General features: G+C 41.7%; 1 protein-coding gene across 2 annotated transcripts; it reads right to left on the minus strand.

Annotated features, from left to right (window-relative positions):
- Nucleotides 1-1,858: 1,858 nt before the first annotated feature.
- LOC125446812 (neuronal acetylcholine receptor subunit alpha-3-like) lies at nt 1,859-25,189 on the minus strand. Of its 2 annotated transcripts, XM_048520659.2 has the most exons (6): nt 25,086-25,189; nt 24,513-24,652; nt 24,370-24,414; nt 16,007-16,116; nt 8,147-9,164; nt 1,859-5,052 (listed from the first exon to the last, which is right to left on the minus strand). In XM_048520659.2, the coding sequence occupies exons 1-6, from the start codon at nt 25,144-25,146 to the stop codon at nt 4,924-4,926; spliced, it is 1,503 nt and encodes a 500-aa protein (XP_048376616.1). In that variant the 5' UTR covers nt 25,147-25,189; the 3' UTR covers nt 1,859-4,923. The 2 variants fall into 2 exon arrangements, with proteins under 2 accessions (XP_048376616.1, XP_048376618.1); XM_048520661.2 differs by lacking the exon at nt 25,086-25,189 and having other exon boundaries at nt 24,508-24,623.
- Between the last annotated feature and the right edge of the window lie 617 nt (nt 25,190-25,806).

The following is a 25,806-nucleotide window of genomic DNA, read 5'->3' on the forward strand; positions in this document are numbered from 1 at the left end:
TCTCATTTCTTTTCAAGTTGTTTCTTACCCTTGTTTATCACCCCAAGTATAGATTAAGTTTTTGGTACTGCCTTTGCATTTATTTAAATCCTATAATGTTTTGGTATCCAGTGAATAAAAATGCATCCTTCATGATATGAAAAATCTGTACAGAAAGATCTCAAAAAAACAACAAATGGCACTTATTGAAAACAGGAACGCATGTCAGGACACAGTGGGAACTAGCCACTTGCTCACTAACCATATCCAGAATCTTGGGTTGTGTTATAGAGTTATACAGCACGGAAACAGACCCTTCGGCCCAATAAGTCAGTGCTGAACGACATCCCAAACTAAGCTAGTCCCACCTCTGTATCCGTCCAAACCTCTCGTATTCATGTACTTATTTAAATGTCTTTTTAAACATTGCAGTAATACCACCACTTACTCTCAAAATTAATTCCGCATGCGAACCACCCTCTGTATATTAAAAAACAAATTTACCTCCTACGGCTTTTTTTAATTAAATCTCTCTCCTCTCAACTTAAAAATGTGCCCCCTAGTCTAGAAATTCCCTGACTTAGAGTTAGTGCTAGTTGTCGTTTATCTGGTTACCTGTCAACCTCCAACACTCCAGTGAAAAATGTCCCAGCCTATCCAACCTCAAACCTTCCATATCCAGCAATATCCTGGTAAACCTCTTCTGAACCCTTTCCAGCTTAATATCCTTCCTATAACTGGGTGGCAAGAACTGGATACAGCTGGGTTATGTAATTTGTGCGTTCTCATTGTAAAAAGATATTTTGGGGTGAAATGATTGCCGTTTTCAGGAATAGTGGATGCAATAACATTGAACTGTGACAAGCTGTTTCTGGAACAGTAGAAAGCGAGGATTCAAACTGCACTGGAGTTGAGAATAAAAACTACACTAAACTTTAGAAGGACTTTCGAGTGAGATTTTGTTAAACTTATTGAAAACCCACTCATTTGCATAGAGGTAAAAGCGAGCATCGTGTTTTAATGGATGAGGGGGTGGCCAGTCTGTGGATCAGGCTGTCCATGGAGACATTGGAAGCAGCTAGTATTGATTCAGTCTAATACTTTTCTTCTTCTGGTATTGATTAATTAATTAATTAGTTACATAATCTTTTGTGTGTCACCTGCTTGGGGTTGATTCCCAAACATCTTGGTGTTATTTTTGTGCCTGTTGTCAACTCATTAAGGTGATTTGTCAGCCACTATATGCTGTTGTATCATGAGATGGTAGCAAGTGACTTTTGTTTTGGTGAATTCCTACACTGGTCCACCTAAACAGGCTGGATTGGCCTCTGTTAACTGTTTTATTTAAAGAAGTAGACCTTCTATTATGTGCTGAAAGGTCAGGCTAGGTTATAGTACAGAACAAGTATAAACTTTCCTCTGAGGCCAAGGTTCTACCAAGTGAGTCAGGCTGACACCAACAATGTAGATCTGAGAGATCACACTGTCAGTGCTCTGACTCTCTGTCACTCTGGAGCAGTTGTAGTGGGTTGCTATATTGTAAGTGTTAGATCTGTTATTGACATGTTAAAAATCCACATTGAGATCATGGTGCGTTAACGGAACTTTTTTTCTTTAAAACACTAGTGTAGTGGCATTTTAATTATTTTATTGGATATCACTGAGCTGGCAACAGCATTGCACTCAGTGTTGACCCCCCCCCCCCCCCCCAAGCGAAATGTGTACTTACAATCTTTAACTACATATGTGTGCTTTAATAAGCTGTGAAGATGGAGTACCCTTCATCTGTTGCAAGGAAATAAAATCCCAGTACACACACGTTTTGTTACTCAGGAAAGTTACTCAGGCAAAGGCTGGTGTAGGTTGAATCACTGTGCCTTTAATGAACAAATATGCTTGCAGTCTTGTACAAAATCCCTTTGGCCTGCCTATGGGTTAATGCCTTTATTGAAATGGAAGGTAGAAGAAAATATTTGTCATACAGCAAGTTCAGTCATCAGTACATTGGCACCAGCTCTCTCACTTTCCCTTCTCAGGATTATTGAATGTAGTTGTCTCTTCACCTTGCTCCCTTTAGTGATTCTCTTCGTGCTGACTTGCCAGTTTCTCAGCACATTTTCAGACATACTAAGTCTAAAAGTCTATTCTTTTCCAGTGAACTTAGACATGGTTGATTCATCAGATTGATTTCATACACTAGCAGAATTCCGATCTCAGCTGACCTCCATACACGAACCTGCTAGTTGGAAATGTCTGACTATAATGGTGATCACTGCATACAAAATATACTGTGTGCTATTAATCCAGGGGTTATCTGATGATAGAGGGGCAGCAGGGTGCCTCAGTGGTTTGTACTGCTGCCTCACAGCGCCAGGAAACACTCTGGTTCGATTCCACCCTTGGCAAACACCATCTGTGTGGATTTCCTCCCACAGTCCAAAGATGTGCATGTTCGGTGGATTGGCCAAGTTAAGTTGCCCCATGGTGTCTAGGGATGTGTAGGTTGAGTGGATTAGCCATGAGCAATGCAGTGTTACAGGCATAGAGTAGGAGGTTGGATGTGGGTTGGGATGCTTTTTGAAGGGATGGTGTGACTCGATGGGCCAAATGGCCTGCTTTCACCCTGTGGGGATTCTACGATTCACTGAGGAGGAATTCACCAGTCAGAAATGTTCAACTCGTTTGCGTGGCACAGATTTTATCTGTTTCTCATGTTCCCCACAGGATAATATGACCTTCTGGTGGAGTGAGTGGGACAGGCTGGATGGAATTTGTATGTTTGATCCCTGTAGTAGATATCAGGTACTCAGGCTGGCTTTGCCAATCTAACTGGTTTGCTTATGATCCAGCAACAACCATCAGTGGTGGGTAAGTTTTGGAGGGTATTCTGAGGGACAGGATTTACATTTATTTGGAAAGGCAAGGACTGATTGAAGGATAATCAACACGACTGTGTGTTGGAAATCATGTCTTACTAACTTGACTGAGTTTTTTGAAGTGACGAAAAGGATTAATGTAGGCAGAATGGTGCACATTGTCTACATGACCTTCGGTAAGGTGTCCGACAAGGATCTGCGTGTTAGCAAGGTTAGATCACATGGAATATAAGACCAACTAGCCATTTGGATACAGAACTGGCTCAAAAGTAGGAGACAGAGTGATGGAGGGTTGGTTTCGGACTGGATACCTGAGACCAGCAGTGTACCACATTAATCAGTGCTGGGTCGACTGCTTTTTGTCATTCATGTAAATCATTTGGATGTGAACAGAGGAGGTATGGTTAGTAAGTTTGCCGATGATGATGGCAGCAAAGGAGGTTACATCAGAGTACGATGGGCCCTTGATCCGATGGGCTGGGGAGTGAGAATTGTTGCATTTTGGTTAGGCAAATCAGGGCAGCACTTCATCATCTAATGGTGAAGTCCCAGGGAGTGTTGCTGAGCAGAGAGACTTTGGATTGCAGGTTTGTAGTTCCTTGAAAGTGGAGTCACAAAGACAGGGTAGTGAAGGAGGTTTTTGGTATACTTGTCTTTATTAGTCAGTGCATTGAGTATAGGAGTTAGGAGGGCTTGTTGCGGCTGTACAGGACATTGGCTAGGCCACTTTTTTTAATTTGGAATACTGTGTTCAATTCTGGTCTCCCTGCTATAGAAAAGATCTTGTGAAACTTGAAAGGGTTCAGAAAATATCTAAAGGATGTACCAAAGTTTGAAGGGTTTCAGCTATAGGGAGAGGCTCAGTAGGCTGAGGGGTGACCTTTTATAGAGTTTATAAAAGCTTGAGGGGCATAAATAGGGTGAATAGCCAAGGTCTTTTTCCCCAGGGGTAGGGAAGTCCAAAGCTAGAAGGCATACATTTAAAGTGAGAGGGGAAATATTTAAAAGGGATCAAAGGGGCAACTCTTTCACGCAGAGGTTGCATGTACGGAATATCCTCCAGAGGAAGTGGTGGAGGCTGGTACAATACAATATTTTAAGAGGCATCCGGAGGGGTATATGAATAGGAAGGGTTTGGAGGGATATGGGCCAAATACTGGAAAATGGGACTGGATTAATTTAGGATATCTAGTATGACATGGATGTGATGCATCGAAGGGTCGGTTTCCATGCTGTACATCTCTATGACTGTAATAAGGGGAAGAACAGCCTAGTGGACTATTAATCCAGAGACCCAGCTAATGTTCTGGGGACATTCTGGAATCCTGCCACAGTATATGGTGAAATCTTAATTCAATAAAAGTCTGGAATTAAAAGTCTAGTGACTGTGAATCCATTGTACATTGTCAGAAAAGCTGATCAGGTTCACTAATGTCCTTGGGAAACTGCCAACTGCCTCCAAAGCCACAGCAATGTGGTTGATTCTTAACTGCCCTCTGGGCAATTAGGAATGGACAATAAATGCTAGTTTGTGACACCCTCATCCTGTGAACAAAAAACAAGTCAGTTGTCTGAGCACAGCATCAAAGTCGGAACTGAAAGTTATTGTTTGGTGGGTTCAGGTTTGTAATGGCTGATAATGAAATACCCATGTCTTGAACTTCTAATCACTTGATAAGTGCCAACTGCCTCTTGGCTGAAAGACAGCGTGCAAGATCTAAAAGTTGTAGGAAATATCCTTTTTTACAACTTGAATGTTGCAGTCTTTGAGCTGTACTAGCCAGTTATTGCAGTTGTCAAAATTAGCTTCCGAGATTCTGGTTGGACAGATTTGACATCACATTTATGACATGAAAGCTCTGTAACTAAATTTTGCTAATACTAATTTTTAAAAAAACATGAATGTACACCATAGCAAGTATCTCTAAGGTACAGAAAAAGATGTTCTCTAATAGCTGTAATTTCTTTCTAGATCTGTTGTATAAGCCAGCTCTCCCTCAATGCACAATGCTCACACAATAATCGAGGACTCCCCTGTATTTACAACAAGTTACCCATCTCCTGACATTCACAACTCCTTTACATTCATTAGGGGCTGTAGGAAAGAGGTGGCTGTTCCCAAGATGCCAATCAGGATGAAGATCCAGAGGAAGATCCGATCAATTACCATGGCAACATACTTCCAATCATCTTGTATCTGTAACAAGCACCAGATAGAGAAAAACCCAAATTATTAGACTGTAATTGATTTACTGTAAGTCCCTAATAAATACTCCCAAGGGAAGAGACAGCCAGCACAGAATTATAGAGTAAAGTACATTCTACGTTGTCCCTGTCAAACACTTCCAGGACAGGCACATCGCAGGTTCAGTTACAAAGGCAACCCTTTAATCAAAAAATACAGTGGATGCTGAAGATCTGAAATAAAAACAAAGCACAAAAGAATCTGAGCAGTTTAGACAGCATTTGTAAATTGAGGAAACAGTTGATTTTTAGAATTCAATATGGGTCTTGGGGAAACATTTCAAACAGTACCTGGCTAGGTGAAGCATTGATTTGATACAGAATAAAGCTCTGTCTGCATTCTCCACGTCAAACATTTTTTTGTTGCAGGCGCAGGGTGGAGTTAGCTAGACAGTAAAGCTTTCTTGATGTCACCCCCATTTGCTTGTCCTCAAGATACTGGGTTCTATTAGATGTTCCTTGCTAAATTGCCCAAGTGACAATTCTTGATGCTACCTGAGTCAGTTCTGGCTTTTCAAGTATGCAATGCACTATAATCAGATCCTTTTCCTGTGTGATATTCAGATGCGATCCAACACTTAGATAAAATCAAAATACTGCAGATGCTGGAAATCTGAAGTAAACAAAAATGCTAGAGAAACAGCAAGTTTGGCAGCATCTGGAGAGAGACAGAGAGTTAATGCTGCATGTCTTAACTGGAGTTAGGATGGTCGAGAAGGCATTTAATCCTCACCTTCACTTGCTCAGGCCTTTGAGTATAGGAGTCGAGGTTGTACAGGACATTGATGAGTCCTGTTCTGGAATACTCTAAGTTTCTCTATTCTCTGCTTGTTTTTCCACTAGCCAGTGTCATTCAAAAACAGAAAGCATGAATGATCGTCTCTGGCTGTTCTATGCCCAACTGCAGCGTTTTGTGTTGTTGCTAACGACTGGGAATGATCCTACATAAGCACTAATCAAGAATTAAACCTGGTATACATTCTGGTTTGTGTGTGGATCATTGCTACGTCACAAGGTGCAGTGTGAAACAGAACAATTGAAGGATGCCTATTTATTAAAGAATTTTAGTAAACATTAATTAATCTGTTCTTTTACAATCCCATAGGGAGCCTAGTCGAACATTGAGTAAAAGAAAGTGAGCTCAGACTAAAGATTTGCAGTACTAGTGTTTGCCACCAGATGTCAACCTGTGCCACTGGAAGTGGTTGCTCTAGTGATTTGTGGAAGCCAGGAGGAAAGCAATCCTACACCAATTTGAAGGGGTACTTAAAATCACTGCTATTATAACACAGGAGAACACTTTGCCCATTTGAGTTTATGGCAAGCCAGTTCTATTTCCTCATTTTCTACCCCTGTACCCCTACAAATTTATTTCCTTCCCAGTGCTTACACATTTTCATTCTGAAATCAGTTGCTAATCAATATTACAGATAAATTATAAAATGAAACCTTACTTTATGGATGACACAGTGGCTCAGTGGTTAGCAATCTTGCCTCACAGCACCAGGGACCCAGGTTCAATTCCACCCTTGGGCGACTGTGTGGAGTTTGCACATTCTCCCCATGTCTGTGTGGGTTTCATCCAGTTTGTTCCCGTGGTCCAAAGATGTGCAGGTTAGGTGGATGACTAAGCTAAATTGCCCATAGTGTTCTGGGGTCTGTCGATTAGGTGGGTAAAAGGGGAATGGGTCTGGCTGGGATGCTCCAAGGGTCAGGGTGGACTTGTTGGGCCAAAGGGCCTGTTTCCACACTGTAGAATTCTAATTCATGCAACCTTTTATCTGGCACTAAATACAGAGTGAAAACTTTCCCTGTATATTTTTTCCGTGAGCAATTTTTGCCCATTTTGCAGTTATATGTGGGGTTATACTGAATGAAAATCATACCTCCCCCGCCATCTCTTTTCTCTCTCTCTCCTATGCCTCTTTTCTCTCACCTGCGCTACCCCTCCCCCCCGACCCACCTTTCTTAAAGTACAGCTCTCTATCCTGCACGAGTAATTCAAATGAGTGGATTGGTGGACACTATAGTCTCAGATTAAATGCTCAAAAATAAAGGAGAGCATTTAAATCATTCAGTAGACATGAAACCTGGAGCCTTTCATGAGTCAATCAGTGTTTGAAGAAGCATTTGCTTGTATCATTCCTAAATTTGACTACTTTGATGAAAGAAGCAACAAACTGGAAAATAACTTCTTAAGGAACCAGCTCATGGCACAAATAGTGACAGCAGGCTTAAGGAATGGTGGATTCCTGGTCTGACATCTGATGAGTTTCAAAAGCCAAAGGAGTCTCCCTTTTATATTGAAGGATCATATCTACTGTAAGGAAAGCTCTGTTGTGGCTGCCTGCTGATGTCAATTTGTCCTGTTTAAATCTTTCCACTGCAGTTCAGATGATGCATCTATTAATGACCCTGTAGTTTGGTAATAACATTTTGATTAGGACCCCCAGGAATTCTAAACTCTCACAGAGACTCATGAGTTACATAATGAACTCAGCTTCTGTTTATATTGCACATCTCTCAAATTTCCACAGAGATATACTTTCAGTATCATTTTGCCCCTGTATTTGGTTGTAATTATCCCCACTTTTAATCCATAGTCCTTATTGCCTTCAAATAACTGCAACAGTATCTAAAATTTCATCTGCACATACTAAGTTAACTATCACAGACTTTTTTTTAAACCCCACACATGCTTGCTTCCAGCCTGACTTTTCCCAAAATGATGGTGGATATTCAGCCTGAAATTCCAACTCTTTCTCTCTCTTGAGATGTGTCTGGAGTGTTTCCAGCATTTTCTGTTTTTATTTCAGATTTCCAACATCCTTTTTGCTTGTAATTACAAAGTGCTATGTTTACATTCAAATGTGAACGTAAGAAATCCTAACAGATGTATGGAATGACTAAATGTGCACCTAGAAGGTGGGAATCGCATTATGTCTGCTTGGCCTGGCTCTATAATCTCCAACCCTCCAAGTCTATTTCATTTGAAGAAACCCCTTTGTATGTCTTGGTGTAAAAAGAATGCATCTACAGTTTGTCACCTCTTTAGACTCATTCTGCAACTTCATGTTTTCTGCAATGTAGGTGATACTCCCGATTGCTTCTTGAACCTCAGGAGACAGGGAGGAGATTGCGAGCAGGGCATCTAGGGACTCTGTGCTGGAACTCTGTGTTGAGTTGATGCCTACATCCTGATTCTTCATCTTGCAGAACCTGCAGTGAGTGCACTGTGGGTCCTGGTAGCAGAATCCATCCCCTGGGCATTTGGATTTAGAGCCTCTGCTGAAGCTGTTGATGCTGGTGAGCTCAGTGTTGCTGTTGAAGAACCTGGGGTTCTTTTGAACCTCAGAACTAGCCGTCGGTCTCTTCATAAACATAACCCGTGGCAGCAGCTTTAAGAAGATGGTTTTCACCCAGACTGGCATGGTATGGGTCATGGGGGTTCTGTAATGGATGTTCAGCACAAAGACGGTTATAACAATGGATAGAATCACAAAGATCATGGTGAAGAGCAGATATTCTCCAATAAGAGGAATCACCAGGGAGGTGGATGGTATGCTCTCAGTGATGACCAGAAGAAACACAGTAAGGGACAGCAGTACTGAAATACTCAAAGTTACCTTTTCTCCACAGTCAGAAGGCAGGTAGAAAACCAAAATAGTCAGAAAAGAAATCATCAGGCAAGGGATGATGATGTTGATGGTGTAGAAGAGTGGCATTCGTCTTATGTAAATTGAGTAGGTTATGTCTGGATAGATTTCTTCACAGCAATTGTACTTGATGGCATGTTTGAACCCTGGCGCAGCGATGATCTCCCATTCACCGCTTTCCCAGAAGTCCTTCCTGTTGATCTCGTTGCCGATTAAAGCCAAGTCGATTTTGGCTTGGTCGTGGGTCCAGGAGCCGAACTTCATGCTGCAGTTCTGGTAGTCAAAGGGGAAGTAAGTCACGTCCATCCTGCAGGAGCTCTTGAATATGGCCGGTGGTATCCAGGTCACGGTCCCATCGAACTTTACCAACACTTTGGTCTTTTCATCCACTTGGAAATCAGCAACTGCACTGTAGTCACAAACCATAGAGACAGAGAGAGATATCAGTTTCCACTACCATTTTCAAGCCCCAAACTGAATTTTGACACTTTCTTTAATGGAATGTGGCCATCACCAACAAGGCCAGCATTTATTGTCCTTGTCTTAAGTGTCTCTCTCAGCCATTTCAAAGGACAGTTGGGAGCCTACCACATTGCTGTGAGTGTGGAGCTGCATGTTGGCCAGACTACGGAAGGATAGCAAATTTTTTTTCTGAGAAAGGAAATTGTATTTTTTTTTGAATGAAAGTTGTCATCATTGAAATTGGCTTTATATTCAAGAGTTTGTTAATTGCATTTAAATTCCACCAGATAACATGTTTGGGTTTGAATCCATATCACCAGAGTATTAGCCTGTAGTTTAGTAGACCAGTGACATTAGCACTATGCCATTTTATCTTTTTTCTCATTTAGAAGTCTCACGCTCCAGATTTGAAGAGAATACCTTGAATGAAGAATGAGATCTTCAGTTAGATGGGCTGAATGGCCTACTGCATTGTGAAATGACACATGGCTGTAAGTAGCCATGGTGAGCCACAAATGATTTACTTTGTGGTTGAACAGTTTGTGATTCACATGTGGACAATCATCTCAAGATGGTATTTTGTTTAAATTTTCTACAGCTAAGCTTCCAAAAAGAGGGTGAACTCACTCCAGAAGCATCTGTAAGGACTTATCCACAAAATGTTGGCCATTCAGCAGTTTAGTAAAATATTTTAAAGGATGACTTGGAACAATTTATCTATGATAGTGTGGCTCAGTTGATAGACTCTTGAGCTAGTATGCTAGGCTCAAGCCTCACTCATAATTCACATTAATACTTGCAAAAGAGAGAGGTGCTGCAATGTCATCAGTGTTTTGGATCCTACTTTGGGTCCTGCTGTTTGCTTTCATGAATAGTGCAGCTAAAATAGAGATTTCACAATGAAAGGATGAGAATTAAAAAGCTTAATGTATACAGTGGTAAGGATAAATGTGTACAAATAAGAACAGCTTTACATTTAAATGTGTACCTTTCATGACCTCAGGAAGCCCTGTAGTGTTTAATGGTAGTTCATCTATAGCAGCTTGTGTTGGCTTGTTCACTGATCTTAGTAATTCTGTGTTAGACTGTTAGTCTGTGAGTACAGCTATCGAGTCAGAACAATGAAGAAAGATTCCTGGACTTGAAACATTCATGCTGTTTTCACAAATGCCACCGAACCTGCTGGGTTTCTCCAGCAAATTTCTGTTGTTTGTTTCAGATCTCCAGCATACACACAGTTCTTTGTTTTCTAAAAGGAGACAGTTGGAATAAGAGGTGCACTTTCAGGATTGCCCCCTGTAACTAACAGTGTGCCACAGGGATCAGTGCTGGGGCCATAAATATTTAAACTATATATTATTAACTTGGACAAGGGAAGTAAATGCGTGAGCGTATGATAGCCATGTTTGTGATCAGTACAAAAATAGATGGGAAGGCAAGTGGTGAGGATGACAGAGTCATAGAGAGGGATGTTGAAAAGTTGTGAATTGGCAAAAACTTTGCAGAATAATGTGGGAAAACATGAGATTATTGTGAACTTTGGCAAAAAGGTAGCAGAGATGAATCTTGTTTAAATAGAGAAGGATTGTAAAAACCTTGACTCAGGAATTCGGGAGTTCTTGTGTGTAAATCACAAAATTTTAAGCCAAAAGTTCAACAGGTAATAGGGAAGGCAAATGGAATGTTGGCCTTAATTTCAAAAGGAAATAGCCTATAGAAAGAGGGCAACCTTGCTAAAATTATACATGACTTAAACTACACCTAGAAGCCTCTGGACGGAATTGGGCCTCTTATCTAAGGAAAGAAGCAGTCCATAGAAGATTCATTAAGGTTGATTAGGGGGAATGTTCTTCTTTCAGAGAATAGTAAATCTGTGAAATTCATTCCCACTGAGGGCTAGAGAGGGTGGCATTTTAAATATATTCAAAGCTGAAATAGACAAATTTTTAATCGGTAAGGGAATGGACGGATTTGGGGACGGGACAAGGTGGAATTGATGATTATCAAAACAGTTGTGATTTTGTTGAATAGCTGAGCAGCCTAATGATGAAAGCAAGCACTGAGCCAGGGATGATATTTAACCATACAGGATAATTGTTAGATCTCTGTGCTTGCAAATGGTCTTCCATTCCCAAAAAAAAACCACAGAGAGCACACGGTATAGATTCATCAAGCTGTTCTAGGAATTGTAAATAGTCTTAGGTAGACACTTAAATAGTGGAGGATAACAGGAGATTTAGCAGACTGAATAGGGAAAACCAATTTCATTTATTTCTGAGTGTGCGGTAAGGAGTTAAATTAAGAGAAAATGAGTTTCAAGGTAAGGAGAAATTGTATTGTCGGCATAAGGAATGCATATCCAGAGGGAATGACGGAGACAGAGATTGATGATCCGCAAGAGATAGAATGAGTAGATAGATGGAGCAAGTGAACAGCTAATCAGGCTAGAGAGTTGTAGTGTATGAACTTTTTCAGCAGAGGTTTTGCATAAATATAAATGTTTTTGTTCATTCACAGCATTGTGGATCATATTTATTGCATATCCCTTACTGGCCCAGAGGATAGTTAATAGTCAAACAATCACTGTGGGTCTGGAGTCACATGTAGGCCGGACCAGGTAAAGATGGCAGTTTCCTTCCCTAAAGGACATTAGTGAACCAGATGGGTTTTCCTGACAATTGGCAATGGATTAATGATCATCTTTAGACTCTTAATTCTGGATTTTGAGTTCAGGTTCAAACCCAGGTCCCAGAACATTGCCTGGGTCTCTGGATTAACTGTCTATTGATAATACCATTAGGCCATCATGTCTCTTAATGGGCCTAAGTGGCCTCTTTCCATTGTGTAGCAGGTTTTCATTCTCAGTTTGTCTTTACAGGGAGGAACCTGAGTTGTAACATCATTCACATCGTAAGGACATTCTAAAATGTCTTACAGTCAAATGTTGTCATTGTCATTTTGTAGGAGAGCACAGCAAGATCCAATTCCTGAAGATAAATGATCAGTCAATCTGTTGCAGTAATGGATATTTGCAAAATTATTGCTTGTTGAAAGACAGCTGTATGATTATTTTATCCACTTGAAGAATGTAGTCAGACATCAATATCTCATTTGAAAGGCAGCATCTCTGACAATGTAATACAATTGTGTTGTGGTAACGTACTGAAGTATTAAACCAGAGGCTGTAGCCAGTGATATTTTTAATCAATCTGTTCAGTGATTTTATGACACCTCTGGAGCTGGTGGGACTTGAACCCAGTCATCATGGCCCATAGGTCAGGACGCTATCACTTTGCCCCAAGAGCACTAGGCTCAGGCTAATGACCTGGATTCATGGATATAAATCAGCTGGTGGGACTTAAACTAAATTAATTCTGGTGTCTCCGTAATGGTGATCTGACCATTGGTATTATAAAAGCTCATGCATTACACTATAATGCCCATAAGGGGAAGGAAATTCACCCTCCCTATCCAGTCCGGCCCACATGCAGCTGTAGATCCACAACAATGTGGTTGACTTTTAACTGCCCTCTGCAATGATCTAACAAGTCACTCAGTTCAAGGTCATTTGGAGATGGGCAGCTATTGTTTGCCTTGCTGGTGATAGTGCATCCCAGTGAAAGCAGTACACTCATGCCAGGCCAGAAAATGGAGTTGAATGATGCGCCAGTTTCTTTGCAGTCTACCCAAAATCAGAATAACATGAGCACAGTATCGTGGAATTTTAAACACAAATATTGTTCAATCAAAATTTATTTTCCAGAATCTGTTGGAATTGTTTAAAAAGCTCCTACTAGCCTTTAGTCATGGCCATTTGATTAAGATAATGGATTTGATTTCTGTTGGGCATTGTGGTGCCCACCTCTGGGTCAAAAGGTCCGGGTTCAAGTCCCACTTGTCCTGAAAGAGTGTCATAACATGTCCACACAGGTGGATTAAAATAACTAAAACGCTAACAGTTAGGTATTTCCCCCTAGTCTGTCTATTCAGAGATGTTCTGTACACACCTCTAGAGCCTGTAGGATTTAAATCCAGGTTTCCTAGCCTAAAGCCGATGTTATCATTGTGCCACATGAGCCCTCTAGTGTTCAGTTAGAACCTGGCCCCAGATATAATACTAGTCACGCTCATTGGATGAATCAATCGTCAGCGGACATTTCTGCTAATTTTTATGAACCTTCCAAAAGGTATTTTTAATTAAATTCCAGCTCCATTTTGATCCAGCCCCTCCCAATCTCCACTCCTCTCCCTCACCTTTTGAGTTTCCACTGCCTTTAATGGGTTTTGCATGTAAGTTATTCAATTGGAGAGCACGGATGGTTAATAGGTGAGAAAAAACAAGAGATTTGGTGATAGGTAATAACTGTTCAGTTGTGTGCAACAGCACTTTTGGATATAAGCTGTTTTTAAACAATTAGTTCCTCTGAGTGGAAGTTAGGTGCCCTGGAATACATCCAGAGTGAAGATTCACTTCCAACATCAAGTTTCATAGAATTGCAGCAGGGTTATGACATCAAAAAGACCATTCAGCCCATCGAGTCTGCATCAACTAGTTACCTAGTATGGTGCCAATCTGCTGCTTTTCTACCCATATTCTTGCACATTTTCTTTATCCAAATAATCATCCAATGGTGTCTAGAATGTCCTCCACCTCCACTTCTCCCTCCCACCCGCCTTGGTGCCCTATTACTAGCACAACCACCTCCTTGGGTGCCCTCTACACCTTCACCTCCACTTGGGTGCAATTTGCATACCCTATTACCCCCGCCCCAATTTTCATGCTCTGAGTCCCCTCTAATTCTGTTTTACCCCAGCCGAAAAATAATTGTGCCCTGACAGTTGCCCCAAAGTCCTCGCTGTCCTCCCCGGAAACACTGCCAGTCCTCCACTCCGTGAGCTTCAACTCATACGACACAGATTCAGAAGGAACAACCCCGCTAACAAACTAAACTGACACTTCCAAAGCAGCTCACATTTACTGTACATCTGCAAAAATGCCAGTGTGCATGGTGAATTATATTGCTTATTCATGAAATGGGCACCCAGTCTCATTAAGTGCACAGCTCATGTGGAATAATTTATTGATTTTAATGTGAATTAGTGTTCCTATAAATTTCACATCACTTTAATTGTACTCTGGCAGCATTTCTGCCTGCATTGATCTTGGCCAAATGAAATTGGCTGGTAAGTTAGGAAGTGTAGGAGAAACCCCGTCAGCCTAATGCAATGCAGCGTTGGTAGAATCATCACTAAACTATCATCTTGAGTGAAAGTAAACCAAAAGCAAAATGCAAGGAAAACAGAAAGAATACATTTTTATTTTTCATTGCAGAATTAATCTTGTCCTAATTATACTTCCCATCCTTTGACAATACTTTGATTCTGCCCTTTCTACTGAGGAAATCTGAGAAGATTATAGATGTCTTCTAATATTGACTTGTACATGAATTCCATCAATCATCAACAATAAATTCAGTAAGGTAAGGAGAAATTCCTTTAACCAAAGTAGAGAGAATATGGAATTCACCATTAGAGAATGGACTGGAGATAAATAACATGGGTGCTTCCAAAAAAAAGAGTTGTATTCATGAGGGTAAAGGGAATAGACAGATATGTCAGAAGACCTGAGAGTTAGTGCATACAGCTGAAGGAGATTTGTGAGGAGTATAAACTGCAGAACAAATTAGTTGGGCCGAATGGCCCAATTGCTTCTAAGTTTTCCCAGCTTTCTCTGGTTGCAAGGAATGGTCATTTTGGACTCAGAGCATTAACTTACTTTCTCTCTCCCAAGATGCTACCAGAATGGTTTAATTTTCAAGCACTTTCTGCTTTATTTCATATTTCCAATGTCTGCTATATTTTGAGTGTGTGTGATGCACTTGAATCTGCCTTGTTTATTTAATGCAATTGATTCTATTCTATGAATCTGCTCTCCTCGACATTACCAAAGGATGATACAACTTGTGATTCCTCAAGAACCTTGGTGTATTGGTGCATCATTGAACTGTTTGGCATCATTGTCAAGCTAGATATCATTGTCAGTTGTTTTATTCGATCTATATTTCACATCAAGTTTTTTTGAGCTAAAGCAAGATTGCTTCCAGATGACACTGAATTTTGCAGGGGCATGCTTCCATGGACACGCAGAAGCCTAAGATATTTCACCCCAATGTGTTTGTTTAAGTCGGTGGGCTGCTTAAGAAGGGGAAACATTACACCCTGGCTCAGCACAATCTGACATACAAATATGTGGACCACTGGACAGCAGGAGCCCTAATGTTTCCCTAGACTGTCTGAAACCAATTGCATCTGTCAATAGCACATCAGGGGGCAGTTAATTCTGGGCTCAAAGTAGGCCTCTTCTGGCATAGTGGTAGCGTTCCCACCTGTGAGCCAGGAGAGCTGAGTTTAAGTCTCACCTGCTCCAGAAATGTGTCATAGCATCTCTGAACAAATTGATTTTATGAAGATAAACTGAGATCAAACTAGAGCTCTTGTGTAGTGGCGGTGTCCCTAGCTCTGAATAAAGAGGTCCAGATTCAAGTCTCACCTGCTCCAGAGGTATGTAATGAACATTTCTGCACACATTGAATACAAATATATCTGGGGAATTAACTGGAAACATTGCTGTCTGTTTATCTGGCCTCTATATTGAATAATGTGGTTTACTAATTAACTCATTCCAGATCTAACTGTAGAAATGTTATCGTCTGTTATGAACAAGGTCAAAGTTTACAGTTCAGCTGTGCCAGTGACTGGTTAATTTGACCTCACTTCTTTTTTACTTACTTGTTGTACAAGACAATGTCTGGTTTCCAGATTTTTTCAGAAGGAATGCGAATAGACTTGACACCTCCATATTCAGCAGGATCCCACTTTAGCTTATAATCACTCCATATCTGAAGGAGGCAGAAAGGACAAAAGGGAGGTTAAAGGTGCCATATGAAGTTATTTATCACAAGATTACCTGGTGGCCTGTGGTATTAAAAGACCAAGTTATAGTTATATAGCACCTTTAATAACATGAACATTATAAAGCAAAGTATGACATCAAGCATAAGGCTACATTATCATGGTCAAAGAACTAAGTTTTGAGAACTGTCTTAAAGGAGGAAATTAAGGCAAAACTGTAGGGAGGGAATTTCCAAATTTAAATCTTAGGCAACTGAAGATGCAACCAGCAATTAAATAATGGTTGAGATTGCATTAGAAATTAGAATCAGGGGAGTGCTGATACTTCAGAGGTGTGTACAATATGCCCCCTCATTCTTGTTTCTGTTAACAGTTTTTCTTTTGTACCGTGTCCAGCCTGCTTGTGATTTTGAAAACACTTATCAGACCTTCTCCTAGCCTCCTTTTCTCCAAATATAACAGTCTCAACTTAGAATCTCTACAGTGCAGAAAGAGGCTATTGGCCCATCGAATCCACACCAACCCTCCAAACAGCATTCCATCCAGACACAGCCCACTCCACACTATCCCTATACCACCACATTTCCCATGGTTTATCTGCCCTAACTGCACATGCTGGACAGCATGGGGCAATTTATTATGGTCAATCCATCTAACCTACATATCTGTGGACTGTGGGAGGAAACCGGAGCACCCGGTAGAAAACCCACGCAGATGCAGGGAGAATGTGCAAACTGGACATAGACAGTTGCCCGAGGGTGGAATTGAACCCAGGTCCCTGGTGCTGTGAAGCGGCAGTGCTAACCACTTCAAATTATCCTCATAACTGATGTTTCTCCAACTGGAACCATTCTTCTAAACTATTTCTGCACTCTCTCCAATATGTTAATACTCTTCCTGTAATATAGTGCCCACAGCTGTACACAATACTCCAGTTGAGGTCGAAAAAGTCTCTTACACAACTTTAAAATCACCTCCTTGCTCTTGTACTCTATTCCAGAGATAAAGAGGGACAAGACCAAACAGGGATTTGAAAACAAGGATAGGAATTATAGAATCAAGACGTTTCTTGACGAGAAGGTAATTTAGGTCAATGAGTGCAGAGTTGAGGGCAGAATGGGACTTGAAGTGAGCTAGGACAGAGACAGAGGGACAGAGATGACTTTAAGTTTACAAAATGTAGGCGACCAGATGGAGTGGTGAAATTGCATTTTATCAAAGTAATCTGTTGAAGTGGAGCATTTTTGTATGACACAAGCTATTAAAGGATAATGCCTATTATTTTGGTATATTAGTTTGATAGAGCTGAAAGGTTAATATGTTTTCCAAAAACTGATACGTCTACAAGGATATGTAGACAGTATGGACTGTTGTTAAACTCCAGTTGCACTTTGATCCACATTGGCTATATAACACCATTCAGTAGGATCATGGCTAAATCCTGACCTGTGCCCTTGATTCCCCATCTGATCAAGAATCTATCTGCCTCTGCCTTAAATATACATAAGGTCCTCTCAATTCTCTGTATCAAGGAATTCCAAAGACTTTAAACCCCCTGACAGAAGAAATTCCTTCTCATCTCAGTCTTAAACTGGTGTCCCTTTATTCCGAGACTGTGCCCTCTGGACTCTCCCACAGGGGAAACATCTCTCAGCAAGTACCCTGTCAAGCCCCTTAAGAATTCTATATGTCTCAATGAGATCACCTCTCATTCTTCTAAATTCCAATAAGTAGCACCCCCAACCTGTTTAACATTTGGTCACAAGACAAGTCCCTCCATACCAGGGATCATCCTGATGAGCCTTCTGTGAACTGCGCCCAATGCAATAATAGTTTTCTTTAAAAAGGGAACCAAAACTGCTCACAGTACTCCAGATGTGGTCTCCAGTGCATTATACAGTTGTAGTAAGACTTCCCTACTCTTGTATTCCAACCCCATTGAAATAACAATTGCAGCATTTCATAAGCCCATGTATTAGATCTCCTATTTTGAAGTCTAATCACTGATGTAAAATGAGACACAGCAGCTTCTTACCTCAGGGGCTCCAACATCCACCCCTGCTGTTCATTCAAACAGTGCTGTGGGATTGCTTATAACCAGCTGATGGGAGACAGGGATATAATTTAAAATTTCATCAGAATCACTCTATCTCAGGGAGGAGAGCATCACTGCAGTAGAATTTGTATTTAAGTCTTTGTTAGGTCTTGAACTCACAACTTCTGAACTACACTCTGAGAAATGACTTTGCCAGTAATAATATGCTGAGAGGAATTAAACAGGGTGCTAGTCTATTTTTTTGTGACTCTCCGATGGTTCACCATAAATGAGAAGATACGACCCTGTCTCTCTTAAGTTTGTAATAAAAATGGATAATGCTGGATATGCTGAGCAGGTTTAGCACTGTCTGTGAAAAAAGATTTAAATGCATCAATTCAATAACCTTTCATCAGAGCAATGCATTACTGTTCCAGAAATATAGATTCACCAGTGTTTGTCACCAAGCATATTTATTATGTAAGGAAGTGTTATTGACACATGGAATTGCTAAGAAATGGCTTGTTTGCAGTTGAATAGCTTTGAGTGATATTATTATCACTTTGAATTGGAAATGTAAGTTTATTAATTATTTAAACATCGCCAATAAATATAACCGCAGTGCATAAAATGAGCAGCCTCTTGTTTGATGGAAAATCAATGCTATCTTATCTCGTGAAAGGTGAAATTAATGAAATCCTGCCTGAGTCACGAACAGATTTACAACATTCTTCTGGAAGCTGTTGCCTTAGCTTTGTTCCCCAAAACCCTTTCCTGCCCAGAAGTATTGCATTCTTTATCGGGTGAAGTTTCAATGGTTCCAGCAGCTCCCTGATGCAGATTGTTTATATCACCCTGCTGAACATAATTTCTTTTGAAAGTTGTTATATATTAGAGAATGTTTCTGCAAATTACATTAACCTTTCTGCTGAATGTCATTGCCTCTCCTACCCTAGCCTTGTCCCTTGTCAATTTCTTCCCACACCCCACCACCTGTCCCACACTCTCTCAACTGCCCTGCCAGCATTGCCTCCTCTCCCCAACTCTACCTCCTAATGTTCCCTTGTTTCTCATCTATTCTTGCTTCCCCTCTGGTGTTGTTTCCCTCTGCCCTTGCCCCAGCCTTGGCTTCCTCTCTCTGTTCTTATTTTAGACCATTTCCTTCGTCATACTTGGTAGTATATTTTATTTTGCCAGTGATTTCTGCTAATAACACTGTTGTACATATTGGACAAGAAAATATCTGAAGGAACTTAACTCCAGTTTTGAGTTTGTTTCCTATGGGCAACTGTAGTTGTCTTATATAAAATAGTAATTTCCAAGAACAAAACCTCAATTTCCTTCTACATGTATTTCAAATGGCCATCCTTTACAGGTAAGTAGATCTTTTGTTTTTAATTATTTGTTCCTGGGTATTGCTATCAGAAGAACGGCAATCCTTTCCCACACTCAGCTTCCCTGGTAAGGTTGTGGTTAATCCACCTGTGTGAGCTGTTACCACCCTTGTTATGATGGTGCTGTCATCGATACCCATGGGTGAGGTGCCGAAAGACTGGAGAGTGGCTAACGTAGTGCCATTATTTAAGAAAGGTGGTAAGGGAAAGCCAGGGAACTATTGACCAGTCAGCCTGACATTGGTGGTGGGCAAGTCATTGGAAGGGATTCTAAGGAACAGGATCTAAATGATTATGGAAAGAAAAGGGCTGATTAGGAATAGTCAGCAGAGCTTTTCATGTGGGAAGTAGTGTCTCACCAATTTCATAGTTTTTTTTAAAGAAGTGACAGAAAGATTGATGGAAGCAGAGCGGTAGACATTGTCTTTCTGGACTTCAGAATGACAAAGTGCCACATGCTAATAAGGTTAGATCACATGGAATCCAGGGAGAGGTTAACTATTAATTCAAAGAAAAAAAACTCAAAGTTAATGTTTCAGGTCCAGTGACCCAATAGAGGGCATTGGTTTAAAGTGAGAGGGGAAAGATAAAGAAGGGATCTAAAGGGTAACTTTTTCACGCAGAGAGTAGTGCATGTATGGAATCAGCTGCCAGAGGAAGTGATGGAGGCTGGTACAATTACAACATTTGAAAGGCATTTGAATGGGCATACGAATAGGAAGTGTTTAGAGGGATATGGGCCAAATGCTGGCATATGGGATTAGATTAATTTAGGATGTGTGGTCACCATGGATAAATGGGACTGAACAGTCTGTTTCTGTGCTTTACAAATCTACACTGTATTATGTTAGGTAGAGAATTCAGGAACATTGACTCAGTAGACATGATGGAACAAGATATGTAGGTTGACCCACAATGCCCTTAGAGAGGTTACTCCTGGGCTTTAACCTGGTGACAGTCAAGGAACAGTGATATACTTCCAAGTTAGGATGGTGAATAGAAATTGTAGGTGACAATGTTCCCATGTATCTGCTGCCCTTCCCCTTCTAGATGGAATGGTCATGGGTTTGGAAGGTGCTGCCTAAGAAGCCTTGGTGAATTTCTGCAGTGTATCTTGTAGATACATTGAGCGTGGGTGATGGAGGGAGTGAATGTGTGCCAATCAGGTTGACTGCTTTGACCTTGATGGTGCCGATTTTCTCAAATGTTGTTGGAGCTGCATCCATCCAGGCAAGTAGAGAGTATTTCATCACTTTGTAAATGGTTGACAAGCTTTGTGGAGTCAGGAGATGCGTTACTTGCTGCAGGATTCCTAGCCCCTGACCTGTTCTTGTTGTCATTGCATCTATACGGTTAATTCAGTTCAGGTTCTAGTCAACAGTAACTCTCCCTGGGATGTTGATAGTGAGGGATTCAGTGATGCTGACGCCAGTGAATGTCAAGGGATGGTGGTTAGATTAACTCTTATTGAAGATGGTCATTGCCTGGCATTTGTGTGATGTGACTTACTCGCCACCTTTCGGCCCAAGTCTAGATATTATGCAGGTCTTACTGCATTTGGATGTGGATTGCTTCAGCATCTGAGGAGCTGTGAATGGTGCTGAATATCGTGCAATCGTTATACAGATCAAATATCATCACTTCTGACCTTAGGATGGAGGGAAGATCATTGATGAAGAAGTTGAAGATGGTTGGGCTATGACATTATCCTGAGGAATTTCTGTAGAGATGTCCTGGGCCTGAGATAACTAACCTCCAACAACCACAATTATCTTTGTCCAACCAGCAGAGTGCTTTCCCCCGATACACAATGATTCCAGTTTTGCTAGTGTTCCTTCTTGGCACACTCTGCCAGGTGCAGCCTCAAAGTTAAGGGCTGTCACTCACCTCACCTCTGGAATTCAGTTCCTTTGTCCATGTTTGAACCAAGGCTGTAATGAGGTCAGGAACTACATGGTCCTGGCAGAACCCAAACTGGCCATCAGTGAGCAGGTTATGCTGAATAGGTGCAGTTTGATAGCATTATTGATGACATTTTCCATTACTTTATTGATGATCAAGAGTAGACTAATGGGGCAATAATTGACCAGTTTGGATTTGACCTGACTAAATTCCGAAAGAACTGCGGGTGCTGTAAATCTGGAACAAAAACAAAGATGCTGGAAAAGCTCAGCAGGTCTGGCAGCATCAGTTCTGAGGAACGGTCACCGGACCCAAAATGTTAACTCTGTTTCTTTCTCTTCACAGATGCTACCAGACTTGCTCAGCTTTTCCAGTAACTTTGTTTTTGTTCTGGATTTGTCCTGCCTTGTGTTCAGAACAATTTTCCACATTGTCATGTAGATGTTGAAATTCTTGCTGTACTAGGCCAGCTTGGCTAGTGGAGTGGCAAGTTCTGGAGTGCGGGTCTTCAGTACTATTGCCGGAATGTTGTCAGCACTCATAGCTTTTGTAGTATCCATTGCCTCTATCTGTTGATAAGATGTGATCAGAGATAATGGGAACTGCAGATGCTGGAGAATCCAAGATAATAAAATGTGAGGCTGGATGAACACAGCAGGCCAAGCAGCATCTCAGGAGCACAAAAGCTGGCGTTTCGGGCCGAGACCCTTCATCAGAAAAGGCTTTTCTGATGAAGGGTCTAGGCCCGAAACGTCAGCTTTTGTGCTCCTGAGATGCTGCCGGGCCTGCTGTGTTCATCCAGCTCCACACTTTGTTATGTCTGTTGATAAGATATGGATTGATTAGATTTGCTGAAGATTGGCATCTGTGATGCTGGGGACCTCTGGAGGAGGCTGAAATGATGCAGTTAAAGTCACAGTCGGACTCAGTGGTAGAGGTCATGGGGTTTTGGAGGTGTTGTCAAAGCTATCACATTCTATCTCCATTGTGAGAAGGAGTCAAATCAGATTTGAATTATAGGGAAAGGCTAAATGGATTAGGGCCTTTTTCCCCTGGAGCTTCGGAGGCTGAGGCGTGACCTTATAAAGGTTTAATAGGGGTGGGAGTCCTAAACTAGAGGGCATAGGTTTAAGGTGAGAGGGGAAAGATTTAAAATGGCCTGAGGAGTAGCTTTTTCATGCTGGGGGTTGTGCATTTATGGATCAGGCTGCCAGAGGAAGTGGTGGAATCCGGTACAATTACACCATTTAAAAGGCATCAGGATGGGTATATGAATAGGAAGGGTTTAGAGTGATATGGGCCAAATGCTGGCAAATGGGACAATGTCTGGTCGGTGCAGACCAGTTGGATAAAAGGGTCTGTTTCCATGGTCTATGACTCTGTGACTTGAAACCTAAATTCTGTTTCTTTCTCCACATGCTGCCAGACTGAACGAGTTTCTCCAGCATTTTCTGTTTTTATGTCATTACATTCTACCTCATCTCCTTACTAGGTTCTCCCTAATATTCAATAAAAACTGAAAGAACTGCAGATGCTGTAACTCAGAAACATTAACAAACACAGGAAAAGCTCAGCTGGTCTGACAGCATTCATGAAAGAAAAAACAGAGTTAATGTTTCGGGTACTATAACCCTTCCTCAGTACTTTACTCTTCTCCCTAATATTATATCCCTTCTGCGTTCTTCCCTCGAAATGGCGTGGATACGATCACTTTGCAGAGTTTTCTCAGTTGTTCCCTCCCTTCGTTAATACAAATACAAACTTGGTCCACTGTAGAGGTCAATTGTTACACCTCAGCTGAAGTTTCTGTACAACTGTAAGCCCTACATTATAGGAGGTACATGAGTGCAGAAGTGATGTACAAGCACGGTTGCAGGAATGTGAAAACTTCAGTTGTCAGAGTAGATTGAAAACACTGGGACTGTTCTCCTCGAATAGAAGGCAGCTAAGAGATTTGATAGAAGTTTTTAAAATCATGAGTGGGCGAGATACAATAAATAATGAGATGCTGTTTCTTCTGGTAAACAGAAGAGGAGAGCATAGTTGAAAAATGATATGCTGATGACGCAAGGTTGATATGACAAAAAGCTATTTCAGCCAGTGAGTAGTTAGGGTCTGGAATTCACTGTCTGGGAATGTCCGTTCAATTGAGGCATTCAGGAGGGCATTAAATAATTATTTAGAATATTTAGAGGGAGTTGATGGCCTATGGATAGATAAATAATCTAGACACCCAGGTAATATTCTGGGTACCTAGGTTTGAATCTCATAATGAACAGATGATGGAATTTGAATTCAATAAAAATCTGTAATTAAGAGCATAAGTTTGACCATTAAACTGTTGTCAATTGTTGTTTTAAAAAAAGCCCCATCTCGTTCACTAATATCCTTTAGGGAAGGAGCCTGCCATGCTTACCTGGTCTGGCCTACATGTGACTCCAAAGCCACAGCAATGTGGTTGACTCTTAACTGTCCTAATGGCAATAAATGCGGGCCTAGCGATGCCCTCATCCCATGAATGAATTTAATAAAACTATGAGGTGCAGTCATGATAGGCTGAACGGCACCTTTCAGCACAGTAACAGTTCTATGATTTACCACTGATGTAACCACGCTATTCCTGCCAACCACTCGCTGTTGTACCTCCCCCACATGTGGAAGGCTATGGGACCCCCTCCCCCACATGTGGAAGGGTACGGGACCCCAATTCCACCTCCCATCCAGCCCCTCACTCCACCCATATGTGGAACTAGCCCGCTGGGATAATCCAAGCAGCAAATCCAATACTGCGCAGGCCCCCAGAGCTCTAACCTTCCCTCTCCCCTGGAAACAGTCACGTCCTCATCACAACCTTGCCTTTTTGGTCTGGGAGCAAATCAATCTGTTAGGATAAACGGTAGGACACTTACATGTTTCAGCCACAGATTGGTCTCCATGATCTGATTGATCTCGTCCTGTGGAGGGAAAAATTGAGTTGTTACAGGATCAAGTAGCACTGGTAAGTCAGCCCACAGCATGAGGACAGAAAGTTCGGGAGAGCACAGTACCATACCACTTTGATCAGCTGGGACAGAGAGACCTCGAACTGCACCACCGCCGGCCTGGACACGTTCTCCACCGGCCTGATGTACCGACTGTAATTAGCGAAGAGTTTGGCAAATAGCTTCCTCTCTCCTTCTGTAGACAGGGCAGCTTGTTTTACAGAAGAAATCATCGGGGTTTGTTGGAGAGTGGGTGGACAGAAGGAATGGGGGGGGGGGGGGTGGGGGTGTAGGGAGAGAAAACAGCTTTCATTACTTTGACAAGCCTTCAGATTTCCAACAGTGAACACTTTTCAACTCGTTCCCCCTCAGCCAAACATTCCTTGTTTACCGTGACAAAGCAGACAAAACATTTAAAAAGCGTTTCACTTTAAAAAAAAAGCCGGTTGAGAAATAAACTGGTTGAAACGAGGTGTTAGGCCGATGTTAATTACTGCCCACTTTAGCAAGACCCACATCTAAAGAGGATTTTTACTTCACTAGTTACAAATTAATAATGCACTGCAAACCAGGGCTAGGACATGTAGCCAGCCTGATGTGGTCAAACCATTTCCCTATGCAGCAGATGTGATTGCTAAGCTTACCTCCAAGAAACAGAAAGAAGACACAGCCGGCCAGCGGCTCAATGCTGGCTTTGAGCCTCATTGAACCGAGCGGGTAGACTGGGAGTGAGCTGAAAGCACTGCGGCTGGAGCGAGCGGAGCGCATGCAAGAAGGAGCTGGAAGTCTCAGGGGAAAAAGCTGAGATAGACTCAACCCCTGCCAGGCTCGCCTCACAGGCAATTCAAAGCTCCTGCCTCTATCCCAGGCACGCAGCCATCTCCCAACTCCACCACACTCCCTCTTTCTCACGTTCACAGCACATAAGCTCTCACACTTTCACATTCCCCCTCTCTCTCACATACTTTCACACACTCTCGCCCTCACTTTCACACACACTTTCTCACACACGTTCACGCTCACACTTCACACACCCTGTCACACTGAGTTCAGATACTCTCTAACGCTCACTTTCACATAGCCCTGTCAGATACACTTCGCACACTGTCACATTCACTTCACATACTCCTCTCACACTCACAGGCTTGGAGACCGCTTTGCAGAACACCTCCGCTCAGTTCGCAACAAACAACTGCACCTCCCAGTCGCAAACCATTTCCACTCCCCCTCCCATTCTTTAGATGACATGTCCATCATGGGCCTCCTGCAGTGCCACAATGATGCCACCCGAAGGTTGCAGGAACAGCAACTCATATTCCGCCTGGGAACCCTGCAGCCATATGGTATCAATGTGTACTTCACCAG

This window comes from Stegostoma tigrinum, chromosome 36, assembly GCF_030684315.1.
Source record: "Stegostoma tigrinum isolate sSteTig4 chromosome 36, sSteTig4.hap1, whole genome shotgun sequence".
Taxonomy (NCBI): Eukaryota; Metazoa; Chordata; class Chondrichthyes; order Orectolobiformes; family Stegostomatidae; genus Stegostoma; species Stegostoma tigrinum.